Genomic DNA, 13,651 nt, shown 5'->3' on the forward strand with positions numbered 1-13,651 from the left:
TTTGTAACATATACTTCTGGAAATATTCATAGCTTAAGCATCATAATAGACTATGGTCATAGCTTTTTGTTTTTCCTGAAGTAGATAATTGCTTTTTTTTTTTTTCACTTGCAACTTTCTCTCTGTACCATTTGCCACTTTTCTTACCTTCTTATCCCCTCTGGGGACAGTTTCCCACAAGGTAGTGGCATTTGATGATCTGGAAGGTCCAGAATTCTCTGGGTGACTTCCCCCAGAGACTTCCGTCCTCATAGCTGGCTGACTCGTCACTTGACTGGTGTATAAATGGGATCCGTACTCTGGTTTTAACAGGTTTCTGTTGATAATTTGGGAACACTGACACTGCAGTGTCTTGTAAGAAGCTGTGTCCGTATGGATGACTGTTGACATTGGTGCTGCAGGTTGGTTTCCTTGACTCTTCTCCAAGCCACGTGTATAACTACTGCACGAGCGTTCACCAGTCCAACCAGGCTCGGGGGGCCGGTGTCGCTCCTTCTAAATCGAAAAAGGGGCAGACGCCGGGTGGAGCTCAGTTTGTGGGCTTGGAGTTGTACAAACGGCTTAAAGAATTCCTGAAGAATTACTTGACGAATCTTCTGAAGGTAAGATGTTTCACATTTATACTGAACATTTATAATGGAATGTGAAAAGATAAACAGTAGTGAAATAATGATTGTGAGTGAATTTTTCATTGTTCTTGGCACTGATGTGTCCGGGCCTGGAGAGGTGCTGCTCTTAGGTCATTTGCTCATTATGAAGATGAGCGCTTCCTAAGCCATATTCTGTTGACTTGTTAGATTAGAAGTTTCTGATACCTTTCCCTGTGGTAGTACTTTCCTTAAATTTCTAACCATTTGGTGTTTGGTGGTTAGAAAGCGATGAACCTATTAATTTAAAGCATATAATTATGAATTCAAGTTACCTATGTGTATTTTGAACCCATGGTAATATTCTGTATTAAGTGTATGAATAACTAAGGTTATCCAGCCTCTGGGAATCACATTTTTCCAACGTGTTGCGCACACGTGTGTATAGAGATTTTTGATTTACACAAATGATGACCAAAAACTCCAGCATGCTCCAGATTTGTTTTTCTTAATATATTTTGCACGGTAACTGGAAACTTTAACATCATTTAACAGAGCAGAGTTGGGTGAGCACAGTCGTGACCAAGACAGTATCTTTTTCACGTTCCCAAGCAGTCTTGATGAGGCCACTGTGTCCTCCTGGCTCTGACTCGCAACACTTTGTAAAGTGAACACTGGGATTCATTATTCTTTAGTATCGAAGTGATGAACAGTGTGTTTTGTTGTGAAAGGTGTTGATAGGCCTGCCGTCAGCAATATATTTTTTTTTTGAATTTTTAAAAAAGGTCATCTGGTATCATCCAGAAGAGCTTAGCTTTACGTGTTCGGGTTCATCCCTTGTTATTTAAATCTAAATGAACACAGATTTGGTTGTATCAAGATATGGTCAGGTTTCCACGCAGCTTGTTGGGTCCTTTGTGCACCCGTGTGTTTCTGGAGCTTTGTTCTGTAGCTTTTTATTCTGCCAGTTGGAGGGCCTGAGGCTGAGAAGTTCAGGGCCGCCCCAGGCCCCGAGTTCATGGAGGGGCTGACCACCACCAGTGCCCCCAGGCTCCCTGGATTTCTCTTCTCCTGCAGCACATTTTAATGATAATTGCAGTTTAATGCCCCTGCCCCATTTTTAAAGGGTAAGATGTCATTTATAGATGTCATTAATACCTAAGAAAAAATTTCAAGTTTCCTTTGAATAAAAATCTGTGATTAAAGTTGTAGAAATTTCAGTAAAAGTAATTTTTATAAATTTTAAGTAAATTTAATGAAGAAAGGAGACATTAAAAAATGGAATAGTACTGGCCCCATGATCTAAATTGTTAATCAGATGTCTTAATTATTTTAACAGAAATTATCAAAAAATAAGAGATTTCCTTAACCTATCCCTATTTGTTAATATAGAAGAATTACCCTCATATTCTAAAAGTTCAGTCTTTTACAAACGTATATGCATATTTAATACTATGAAAAAAGTTCCAGTTTGAGATGAAAGAATTTTTGTTAAAATTCTCTGTAGTCTAATCCTCATGAGCTACATTCTTATGAGAATTTGTAGTAAATGAGTATGTTTTGTATACAGAATACTTTAAAGAACCTGTCTATCTAAAACCACAAGCATCAATGTATCTTAATGCAATAGATTTGTTTCAGTGAACTCTTATCTTTAATTCTCGTGACAAATTAGTCATCTTAAAGCTGTAGTTGCCTTTTTTCTAGGACGGAGAAGATTTGATGGATGAGAGTGTCCTGAAGTTCTACACTCAGCAGTGGGAAGACTACCGGTTTTCAAGCAAAGTGCTGAATGGGATCTGTGCCTACCTCAATAGACATTGGGTTCGCCGCGAATGTGACGAAGGACGGAAGGGAATCTATGAAATCTATTCTGTAAGATTTGACCACACACCTTTCAGACGTGTGTTGTTCTTGGAGATGTTTCCTTTCCAGCAAGGGATCTGAGCAGCTAGCAGCTTTCAGACTAGTGCGCTAATTTTCTTTATTTTAATTTATCAAAAAGTGGCCCTTTTGTGGCAAGACAGGAGAAGGATGAGTATTTGGAAGGTCTGAAATACTGCCTGCACACTTGCGTTTACTGACCCTCCCCGGGACTCAGGCCTCCGTAGTCAGCCCTCGTGGCCTTTTGGGGTCAGGGAAGGTGCTTCCAGGAGCAGACTGTGATGTGAAATTCCATTCTGCCCACTCACTTTAGGGAGTAATGACATCGAGTTCAAAATGGATGGGTTTTTAAAAGACTCCAGGAAGATGAATTCTGAAGAGGCGAAGTCTGAATTGTTAAAACACCTCCATTAGTGTGTTTCTTCAGTCAAGGAAGCTTTTCCCATGGCCCATTGGTTTTCAAAGTGTGGTCCCCAAACCCTCAGCATCATTGTGACCTGGGAACTTAGACAAAGGCAAATGTCTGGGCCTCAAATGAGACTTGCTGTGGAGGTGGGGCTGGCCAGCGTGTTAGCAGGCTCTCCACGTGGTTCTGATGCCCGTTCTAGTTTGAGAACCAAATAAGGGAGGACTCAGCCCCCTAGAACAGCCTTTCTGTTCATAATGGGCTCGGATACACAGACAGTACCTTTTTTGAATGGTGTTAAAATGTCAGTTCTGTCGCATAATGAGATTATCTCCATACCCACGAATGCTGCAGTAATAGCAGTGCTTTGTAGCTTTACAAGTTTAATTAAAAGAAAAACATAATGTACCATAGATGCATAACAAATTTTATCATTTGTATAGTTCTGTTTCTATACCGAACTGTTAACTGCTTCTTGATAGTATTTTGTTACGTAGCTTTAACAAAGCTTTCTAGGTTTAGTGTTGATTTGAGCTTCATGTAATTTACCTTTTCCATTAAAAATAACTTCTTGAGACTGAAAATTGTTTGTGGGAATCAGCATGATTTCGATTTCCCCCTGACCAAAAGCACCATATGTGTGCCCTGTAGTAATGTCACGGGCTCCTACAAATCATTATGGTCTTTAAACTTTCTGTATACTGTTTTCAAAATTTGACTGCTTTTTTTTTAAACTTTCAAAATTCATAGTTTCTACACCCTTAAGTGCTGCAGTTGGTTTGGAAGCTCACTCTGCAGCCACAGTTCTTAGCAAAGGCCAGTCAACACCCCTGTCTGGAAATAGCATTTCCTCTGCATGCTCTTCCAGGAGGCTGTTGAATTCACAGTTCAAATAACCAGATGACACGTGCAACGGTTCTTACACGGTGATCCCTCGTTGCATTTTCCAGAATCTCCAAGAGATGGGATGCTTTGTCATGAATTATAAACTTTTCCTTTTTTCCTAATAATTTTTTCTTTCTCTTCAGTTACAGAAGGTTGTCAGTTTCCTTTCAAGTCAACCAGAGGACATAAATTAACTTCATTATCCACATATTGAAGGGATGCAGCAAGACTTTCCCCCTGATTCTGTCCCTCTGAACTTCCTCTGGCTTACCTTTGGTCCTGCTCTCTTAATCTTGCCTTTCTTCCTTCAAAGCGACCAGTTGTCCAGAGTTAAATCACATCTGTTTTATGCTGTCTCAAGTTAGGAAAATGTTTGGAAAAAGTTATTTTTGAAGGGGTAGTGTCTTCACTAGAAGACATGGCTGCGCAGGCATGTCCCCTGCCTCCCTCCTGCACCGAGGAGGCCTGGAGAGCCGGAGTAGAGGGTGCGCACCTGGAGAGTTACCTCCCAAACCCTGCCCCCCAGGCCCATTTCTCCTGAAAAACTAAGACTCTTCCCTTCCCAGCATCTTCTTTGACAGAATAGTTCCTAATTCTGAAATCACCTTTTTATTCTAATAGAAGACTTGGGTATACATTGTTCATATCTTATTAAAGCTATTTTCTCTTAAATACTGCTTTCATGCTGCCCTTTTTTTGGTAGAAATTTTTCATTTTGTAAATGAAATTTACATAGAATCTTTTCAGAACTGTATGTATAAACCTAGTTTTATCTGTGGTTAAATTTGGGAAAAAATAAGACTGATAGCATTTATATAAGTTTCTCAGCAGTTTTTGAGTATTAAATTCCCTTAAGTTTGAATTTAACTGAATAATACCTCTCTGAACAGTTTAAAAGCCCTATATGAATTAATATTTCCCTTTTGAGTGGGGCGAGCATTTTATAGTAATCATCTGACATACCCTCTATGAGAAGTTCCAAAAGCTTTTTTAAAAAATGCATCGTATGCACACACATAAGTAAAATTTGAATACTTTATGTATAATAAAGGTTTCCCAGGTGGTGCAGCGGTAAAGAATCCACCTGCCAATGCAGGAGACACAAGAGACTCAGGTTTGACCCCCGGGTCGGGAAGATCCTCTGGAGTAGGAAGTGGCAACCCATTTCAGTGTTCTTACCTGGAAGATTCTTAGACAGAGGAGCCTGGCAGGGTACAGTCCATGGGGTCGCAAAGAGTCAGATACAGTTGAGCACACAAGAAGTTTTTTAACTCAAGAGAATGGCTCTCTGATTTCATCATGACTTTTACCAAGTTTATAATTAAAAATATTAATACATATAATCTGGGATTCAGGCTGTCTCCTACATCTTTGAAAAAGCATAGTAAAAGTACAGCCATTTAATACTGTTGCTTTTTCTTTTTATCCAGCTTGCGTTGGTGACTTGGAGAGACTGTCTTTTCAGGCCACTGAATAAACAGGTACCTACTTGTGTGCGTCCGTGTTTTCCTTTTAAAACCCCTCAGGTGTCACACCTTAGCCATTGTCTTCCTCACCCCTTTGTAATATCCTCAGAGTGCCTCTCATCTTGCCTTTGACAGATTTAAATGTTTTAAGAGCTACATAGTAACTTATACTGATGCATACCATAGTCTGTAATCTACATGTCTCTTTCCTTTATCTGTTCTAAAGGTAACAAATGCTGTTTTAAAACTTATTGAAAAAGAAAGAAATGGTGAAACTATCAATACAAGACTGATAAGTGGAGTTGTACAGTCTTATGGTAAGCAGTTTCCCTTTAATTTAGCGAAAGTTTGATGTTAGTGGCAGTGATAACAGTGACGCACCAGGTTTGTTTTCCAATAGTATTATCAAGAATATTGTTAGCATTTATCAGTGTGCTCATAATTCTGTTCATGTCAGTGGGATTATGTTTGATTTTACCCATTATCAAGATTGTTTATCTTTGTGCCTTAAGGAAATTTTGATGGACTAGACATTTGACATTTGAATTATTTTCTTTTCTGGTTTCACATTGATTTACTGAATCTATATACCTGTATAGACTGACGACTAAGCACTTATATATGCTTAGAGTGTCATTAGTGGAGCTGAATGATAACCAGAAATCTGCTGTCATCTTGAACAACTGCCATTGAGAAGCCAATAAAGTAACACAGTGTTTTAAAACTTAAGTAATGTTCTATTTCTTGAAAGTTTAAAATTAAGCATTCTTATTATTTTTAAGCTTTAGAAATATTAAGATGTTCTTTTAATGAACTTGATGAGAACTTTGAAGCATGCCTGGCTGTCGGTCAGAATCACTTGCTTTTGTGTGTCTTGGATTTGTTTTCTTTTATGCAAAATGTACTTAACTACCAGAAAATAACAGATTTGCCTTTTTCTCTGCTATTTTATGCTTACCTTTTAAGCATAACTTAAACTGAAAGCTCCACCTAAAGTAAAATATATGTTCCTTCAAATATAACCAAAAATGAGGCAGTTGAAACATAGTTGTGTTTGCTTCCAGTGGAGCTGGGACTGAATGAAGACGACGCCTTTGCAAAGGGCCCTACGCTGACAGTGTACAAAGAGTCCTTTGAGTCTCAGTTTCTGGCTGACACAGAAAGATTTTATACCAGAGAGAGTACCGAATTCTTGCAGCAGAACCCGGTTACTGAATATATGAAAAAGGTAAGCTTAAAAATACTTAAAGTAGGCTTAAGTTAAAAGTTACCGCTGCTCAAACAAATTACTCTTTTTATTCTTGTATATGCAGCTTCCTTCAAAGTCATTTCTTGGGCACTGTTAACCAGTAGTGTTTGTAGCAGGTGCAAGTGGTTTCTCCCCGTTCACTAAGGAGCTTGTGTAAATTTGATCATGGCTCGTGTTCTTCCTGTGTGGAGGGTGTAACTTACAGCTGAATGACATACGTGTTTGAACACTCTCTCCTAGAATGTACGTGTGTATCTAATGGCAGGCATGGTCTTACATCAATGAAAAAATAGTATTTAAGAAACAAATTTTTATCTGCAAACTTTAAGCTTTTTACTTTTTTGCTTCTGAGATCTCTCCTAAAAATCTATTTAACACAACCTTCCAGTGTGTATTAGAGAAGTCCTTCCGAAAGAACAGGATCAAAATCTTAGATGAGAACATTGGGGATTGGTCTCTGCATCATAAATCTTCTACATTAAATCATGTCACAGTGCAGTTCTACGGGAATTATTCTAACTTCCCTTCTCGGAAATACCGGTGTCCCAGATTTAAGCTCAGAGGAGTGACTTCAGTCAGGGGTCAGCAGACTTTCCATGAACGGCCAGATGGTAAATACTGTAGACCTTGTGCATATGTGGTCTCGTCTGCAACTGTTCAGCTCTGCATTGTGGCACAAAAGCAGCCATGGCAACATCTAAACCGTGTTCCAATACAAGTTTCCTTCCAGCAGAATTTTGCCCCTAGGCAATAGTTTGCCAACCCCTGACCGAGACGGGCAAGGAGACTCCCAGGGGGTCTGGGGCTGTGTGTCTGACACGCGCTTTTCCCTTTATTCTCTGTTCACTTGGAGAAGAGTCACTGCAGAGTCACTTTCTCCATGTGCTGAGACCAAAAGTCAAGGCGAGCAACAGCTCCCCTGTCTAACCACATAAAGTCCTCCTCAATTTGTCCATGACGTTCCTAGTACATTTTCCCATAAGAGATAGTATTTATAAGTGGGCCTTACAAGTCTGAAGTTAAAAGTCCTTGACAGACAAGTATTTGATCCTTCAAAACCTAACAGAAGTGGAACCCCTCAGAACTATTACACTTGGGAAGGTGATATAGTTCTTTGTGTATTTACAAGTTAAATTAGCTTTTGTGTGCCAGTCTGGAAGTTAACCAGCTTATTGAGAGTTGGAACAGCTGCCTGACTAGTTTTAAATCTAAGCACTGATTTTTACAGTGTAGTTTTCATAAGCACATCTTTTATTGAACTGTACTATATATGGTGAGTCTTTTAAAACTGTATATGTTTTTTAAAAGTGTGGCCTTTTATCGGGGTACATGTCCACATGTGTGGTTCAGCCCTTTTCATTTCATGGACTTAGTGAATTGCAGTTAACCTGCTGTCCACACCAAGGAAGGTGGTAGTGCTTTGGTGCATGGAAATCCGCTTTATAGACCTATGGCTTCAACCCAGTCGGAGCCCTGCCTTAAAGGGAGAGTGTGCTGTCTGCATCCCGGCTATCTTAGATGGGATTTCTTGGGTTAAAGGTTTGGCCCAAATCTGGTTGGGTCTTAGCAAACATGACAGCCATTCCATTTGAAAAACCCATCATGTAGAGATTCTGTGGGCTTAAAATTGGAATTTTACTGTCTGAACAATGCTACTGTTACCACTAGCTGTAGACTTGCATCTCAAACTGGGCTATGTGTCTAATTGAAAATCCCCACTCCACCATTTACTTGGGGTTACTTTAACCACCATTTACTAGGGGGTTAAAGTCTGTTCCTCAGTTTCCTTCTCATCTGTAAAATGGGGATACTTTATCATCATCATCATTATTAGGTAGTATTTTATGTTTGGCCATGAGTATGTGTCAGAGCCTCCAGTGTATGCCTGATAATATACAGGATAAAATGTGGAACATTTTATGCAATAATTTGAGAAATTATGTTTATATCCAAACACTCTATTAGGAAGTAACATACAAAACTCATGAACAGTATTGAGGTAAAACATCAACTTTCAAGAACTACTCTCCTTTTAGCACCCCATTTGGGCTAGATGTACAGATTCTCCAGGGTCTGTGTTCCTTTTTCTTGAGTTATCCTTCAGAGGAAATAGCTGAGAATCTCTGGCTTCTCTTCTTCTGCTGGCATTGACAAGTGAACAGGCCTCAGCCACATGGGTTTCGGTGCATCTTACTGTCCCGTGTGACTGAGTCTATGGTGAGCCTCGAAAGGATATTTGACCTTTCTAGGCTTCTAATGTCATTTTTCTAAGTCTTAAAAACAAAATGCATGTTATGAATTTGCTTACTGCTTTTTGATCCATTTTTTAATTTTGTTTTTCCTGTATACTGATCCTAATAGAATTAATAGAGACAGTCTTTGTTTGCTTAATTTTATTTAGTCCTTTTGAATTTGTACTCTGATATAATTATCTGCCAAGTACAATGGTGATCACGAGCTTATTTACCGTCAAATCAACAAAGACTATAAATCACTGTCCCTTCTAAAACCTAATGACTTCATACCCAGAACTTTGTGTTTTTTGGTTTCCCCAGTCATGACGCTTTACTGTAGTCTGTGAAATGTGGAGAATAGCATTATGTCTGAAAAAAATACCAATGTACATACCTTAAATTTGAAAATACTTTATTGCTCAATGATGCCAAAACAATTATGATAGCAACATCAAAGATCACTGACCAAAGGTCAGCTTAACAAATAATGATAATGAAAAAAGTTTAAATATTTTGGGAATAACCGAAATGTGGCACAGACACACAAAGTGAGCCCATGCTGTTGGGAAAATGGTGCTGATAGCCTTGCATAGCTCAGAGCCACCACAGACCTCCAGTTCCTGTTTAAAAAACAAACCCCAGTTTCAAAGCACAATAAAAGGATCTTGGCCTGTGGACAGCAGTCCCCCCTTGATCACAGTTTCAGTCACCCACAGTCAGCCTCTCTCTGGCAATACTGAATGAGAAGCTCCAGAAATAAGCAGTCCATAAGTCTTAAATTGCGGAGTATCAATAAGGGTATTACCCCCAACATGTGTGAAACAGCACGCATCTGTGGGAAGAAGGTTGATGTAAAGACATTTGGATGGTTAATCATGATACCCTCGTTGAAGTCAAACAAAAATATAGGTTACAGAGGAAGTGGCAGACACCAGGGACCAGTTAATTGTGGTTAACATTCCCTCTCCCCTGCCCCCCCCAAATCAAAGGACCCCTTCCCATCTCGTTTTCTTCCTCATATTAGGGTAGGGCAGGATTGTGAGTTGAATTTGTCATTATTTTTGTTTTAAAAAGACACAAGTCCAAGCCGTTGACCTGAGTTCACTCCCGCAGGCGGAGGCTCGTCTGCTGGAGGAGCAGCGCAGGGTCCAGGTGTACCTTCACGAGAGCACACAGGATGAGCTCGCCAGGAAGTGTGAGCAGGTGCTCATCGAGAAACACCTGGAAATCTTCCACACAGAGTTCCAGAACCTACTGGATGCCGACAAAAATGAGGGTGAGCCACTGAGATTCGGAGCGCATGGATGTTTATTACGATCTGTGATCGTGAAGTTGTGTGAAGTCTAGACTCAGAGTGAGTGCTGCCAACACCAGCCATTCTTTAAGAGGGCTGTGTGTGTGTGTGTGTGTGTGTGTGTGTGTGTACCTTGTGTGTTGATCTCAGACCTCTGTAGTGTGTTTGGGTGTGACTTTGGAGGAAGAACATCTTTTCAGTTTGATTTGGAGTCTTGACTTGCTCCTTACACTTTAGAATTCAGTGATGCTACCACTGTTCTGTGCATGTGAGTGTGTGAATTTTATGCTGAAAATTCCTAGAGATGAGAAGGCTGCTGTTTTGCAAAAGTATTTCCCGTACCCCTCCCTTGTTTTCCTGGGACCTGCGAGGAGCTCAGTAGAAGGCTGGTGTTCAGACGCAGGACTTCTCTTCTTTGGTGCTGATATCAGCCCTGTGCCATTCCTGTATTAAGTGAAGAATGTGGGGGCCCTTTTGTGGCTGAATTGTCGGTATAGTTGGGATGGATATTCATAAATGCTCCTTAAGCTTATTCATTCTTGAGAATAATATTTGGGTGCCTGTTATGTGTTAGGCATAATCAGCTTCTCAATCTCGAAGCGTCACCTGTAGCTCCTGCTCCTCGTTTTTCTCTGTTGTATCAGCGGCTTCTCCTGGCGAGGGGGAAATAACGCTTTCATAATCACATGACTTCACTGTTACTTTTGGCTAAATATAAAGTATTTGAGTACAATTACGTGCAATTGATTATTAGGTCTAAAAACACGGTGGTTTTATTTCATTACCTTTCATCTCTATAAATACGTATTTAGTGGGATGGGTTTGCAAAGTTCGTTTTGATGCATAAAGGTGGCATCTTCTTCTTTCAGATTTGGGTCGCATGTATAATCTTGTATCTAGAATCCAAGATGGCCTGGGAGAATTGAAAAAACTCCTGGAGACACACATTCATAATCAGGGTCTTGCAGCAATTGAAAAGTGTGGAGAAGCTGCATTAAATGTAAGTACTGTTCAACTGAACACCGGTCAGACCTAACCATTCCCGTGCGTGGCCTGTAGGCGGGTGTCCTGTCTCCACCTACAGGTCCAGGGGTAAGACTTTCACTGGACTCTCAGAGAGAACTGTTTATTGACTCTTTAAAGCAGGAGTTTCACAGGCGTCTTTGTTTAGTAAATATCTCCATTAATTCTCCTCTGGCAGTTCTTAGGCTTTAAGGATATTGTTTCTTGATTTTTTTTTTTTTCCTTTCATTGTTTCTCAAAATTAACGTTCCTTGCACTAGAAGAGAGAAGATGATTCCATAGAAAGAACAGGCTGAAACCTCCTAGAGACCTGGCTCTGGCTCCGTGGGCCACAGGCTGCCCCATGTAGGAACTTTGGTCTGAGTACTGCCCTCCACTTGGAGACCTCAGGGCTGTTTGCCCTGGAAAGGCCCTGAGATGTCTGGCATTTCTCATACAACCCCCATCCCCACTGCCGCCCCCATTCCAGGAGGTACCAGAATATTTCTGCTGGGTTTTCTATAATTCAGTTGTTGATTTTACATGGGAAGTGTCGCATGTTTCTGAGAGACAGGTAAGTTGTCTTCAGGTTTGTCCCTGTTATGAGCTTTAATTTCAGTAGCGTTTGGGACAGCTAATGGAGAAGAAAAGCTTCCAGAACACAGTTGGTTCTTCTGCCTGAATCCGAAAACTTTTTGTCCCTGATTTTACTGTGTTTGGTGTAAAGTATTTCAAGTCTATTTTCCTGTTATCTTTGGGGGCTCCCTTTTCCACTTTTCATTATGGGCCTTACTGCATCACTTGTTGCCACATCTGTGGATTATCAGAGGGAAGAATGTAAACACACCTTAGAGTTTTATAAAATAGTACACTTTATACTTAGCAGACGGCAGAGGACAGGCTTGGTGGTGGGTGCTGTGGAAGGTCTCCAGGTTTCAGGGTGAGGTCCCAGCATCGAGACTCACAGGGCCATGGGGCCCCTGCCCACAGACCCCGGGGATGGTCCATCTGGGCTCAGATCCAGCTCTGTTGTTCAATAACCGCTGACCGCATTGCTCACTCGCCTGTCCTGTCTGTGGCAGTTAGGAAGAAAGACTAATGATGGTGACCACCTTTGGAGGTTTTGTGAATAAAGAATACTTAACGCTCGTAAAGGGCTTCTTACAAAGCACGCAGTGCTCAGCAATGAGGATTGCAGTTTTTCTCAGGTATCCAGTCCTGTTTAAGTTTTTTTAATTATGTAAAAATTATATGATGATTTTTCTTATGTGCAAACTCTGAATATTCCTTGTTGAAGAGTCTGTCATACAGACACAGGTACATACGCACTTGTGCACGTACATGAGACTCAAAAGGGGGCACCTTGATGAAGATATCTTTTCAATAACATAAGGTTTTCCCAGTTGTTAATTCAAAACCCAGTTTAGCCAGAAGGGCAGGGTAGCCATCCATTTGGCTTGAAAACATGTTTTACTGCTAATAAATCTGATGTAGGCTGAAACTTCTACAGGTTTTAAGTTTGTAATGTGACTCAAATAATATTTATGTGTTACAGATGTCATAATGTCCTTAAGAATTTTCTGAAGGCATATTTTTCATAGTTAAATGGATTTGAGAATCACGTGTGTTCCTGGGTAACTGGTGCCCAGGGAATTCCCCTTGTGGGTTCCCCCTTGCGTCACCCAAAGAGGAACTGGCGGTCCTCCCCCTGTGAAGTGTGGCTGAAAACCTGAATACAATGTGCTGCTTTTAGAGCACTGCGTCTTGTACCTGCTACACCCCCAGGCCGGGGAACACTCGAGAATGAGGCTGGGGATCAGGGCTCCTGTCAGGGGACGAGGGCTTCAGTCCGAGGCAGCTCAGGAGGTCCAGCCCACCCGCCGTCACAGGAGATTCCAACAGAGGAGGAGAGCATCGGCCTTCAGAGGCTGGTGACCGAGGACAGGCGTGCCCAGCCACGCCGCCCGCGCTGTCAGCATGCTGACAGGACTTCAACACCTTCTGCAACAAGGAATCTGCAGGGTTTCGACTGCTTTATAGCTGAGCGGAGATCAGATCATTGTTTTAATAGACAGGTTTGTTTCACAGGCGAGTCACCCCATGTCTGGCCTCTGGACGGACAGGAGAGAGTGGGCGGCCAGGTCAGTCAGCACATTCCACATTACGTTAGGTAGACGGGCCGGAGCCTGACACGTGTGCTCCGTCGCTGGCAGTGTAGTGACGGTTTGTAGGAGAATGGTCAGATACAGGAGGAGACTTGAGGGGAGCAGCCTCGAAGCAGAGCCCACACCTTCAGGTTCGTTTACAAAGATCGAAGCCCACGGCGTGGCCGGCCGGGTTCTTGGTTTTATCCACCACAGCAACCAGCTGCAGGATGGTGGCTGGTGCTGTAACTCCAAGGGTCAACATATGCTGCAGAGAAAATTGAAATTGTTTTCATTTATTCCGCAAGGATCTGTGGCCCGGCTCTGAGGCCAGGGGTCCCCGTGTGAGGTGCCTCACCTCTGTGCTGTCCTTGGGTCTCAGTTTTTCTTTTCAGACCTCCGCGCCCTCCTCTGCCTGCTCCGGTGACTGGATGGCGGGTCCGTTTTGAAACCTCATGTCTTCCCTCCTGCGCCCTTAGCTCAGCAGGGCAACTGTGGGC

The 13,651-nt window shown here is 41.6% G+C and overlaps 1 protein-coding gene across 3 annotated transcripts in view; it reads left to right on the forward strand.

Annotated features, from left to right (window-relative positions):
- The window catches only part of CUL1 (cullin 1), an 86,249-nt gene that overhangs the window by 53,419 nt on the left and 19,179 nt on the right, over positions 1-13,651 (forward strand). For all 3 annotated transcript variants that reach the window (XM_055421440.2, XM_055421439.2, XM_055421441.2), the window contains exons 3-9: positions 428-602; positions 2,295-2,462; positions 5,193-5,243; positions 5,455-5,545; positions 6,293-6,456; positions 9,825-9,987; positions 10,875-11,005. In XM_055421440.2, coding sequence (XP_055277415.1) covers positions 428-602; positions 2,295-2,462; positions 5,193-5,243; positions 5,455-5,545; positions 6,293-6,456; positions 9,825-9,987; positions 10,875-11,005 — 943 coding nt within the window. The remainder of the gene's footprint in view (positions 1-427; positions 603-2,294; positions 2,463-5,192; positions 5,244-5,454; positions 5,546-6,292; positions 6,457-9,824; positions 9,988-10,874; positions 11,006-13,651) is intronic.

This window comes from Moschus berezovskii, chromosome 3, assembly GCF_049115385.1.
Source record: "Moschus berezovskii isolate FMDL1 chromosome 3, NW_MosBer_1.0, whole genome shotgun sequence".
In the NCBI taxonomy this organism is placed as follows: Eukaryota; Metazoa; Chordata; class Mammalia; order Artiodactyla; family Moschidae; genus Moschus; species Moschus berezovskii.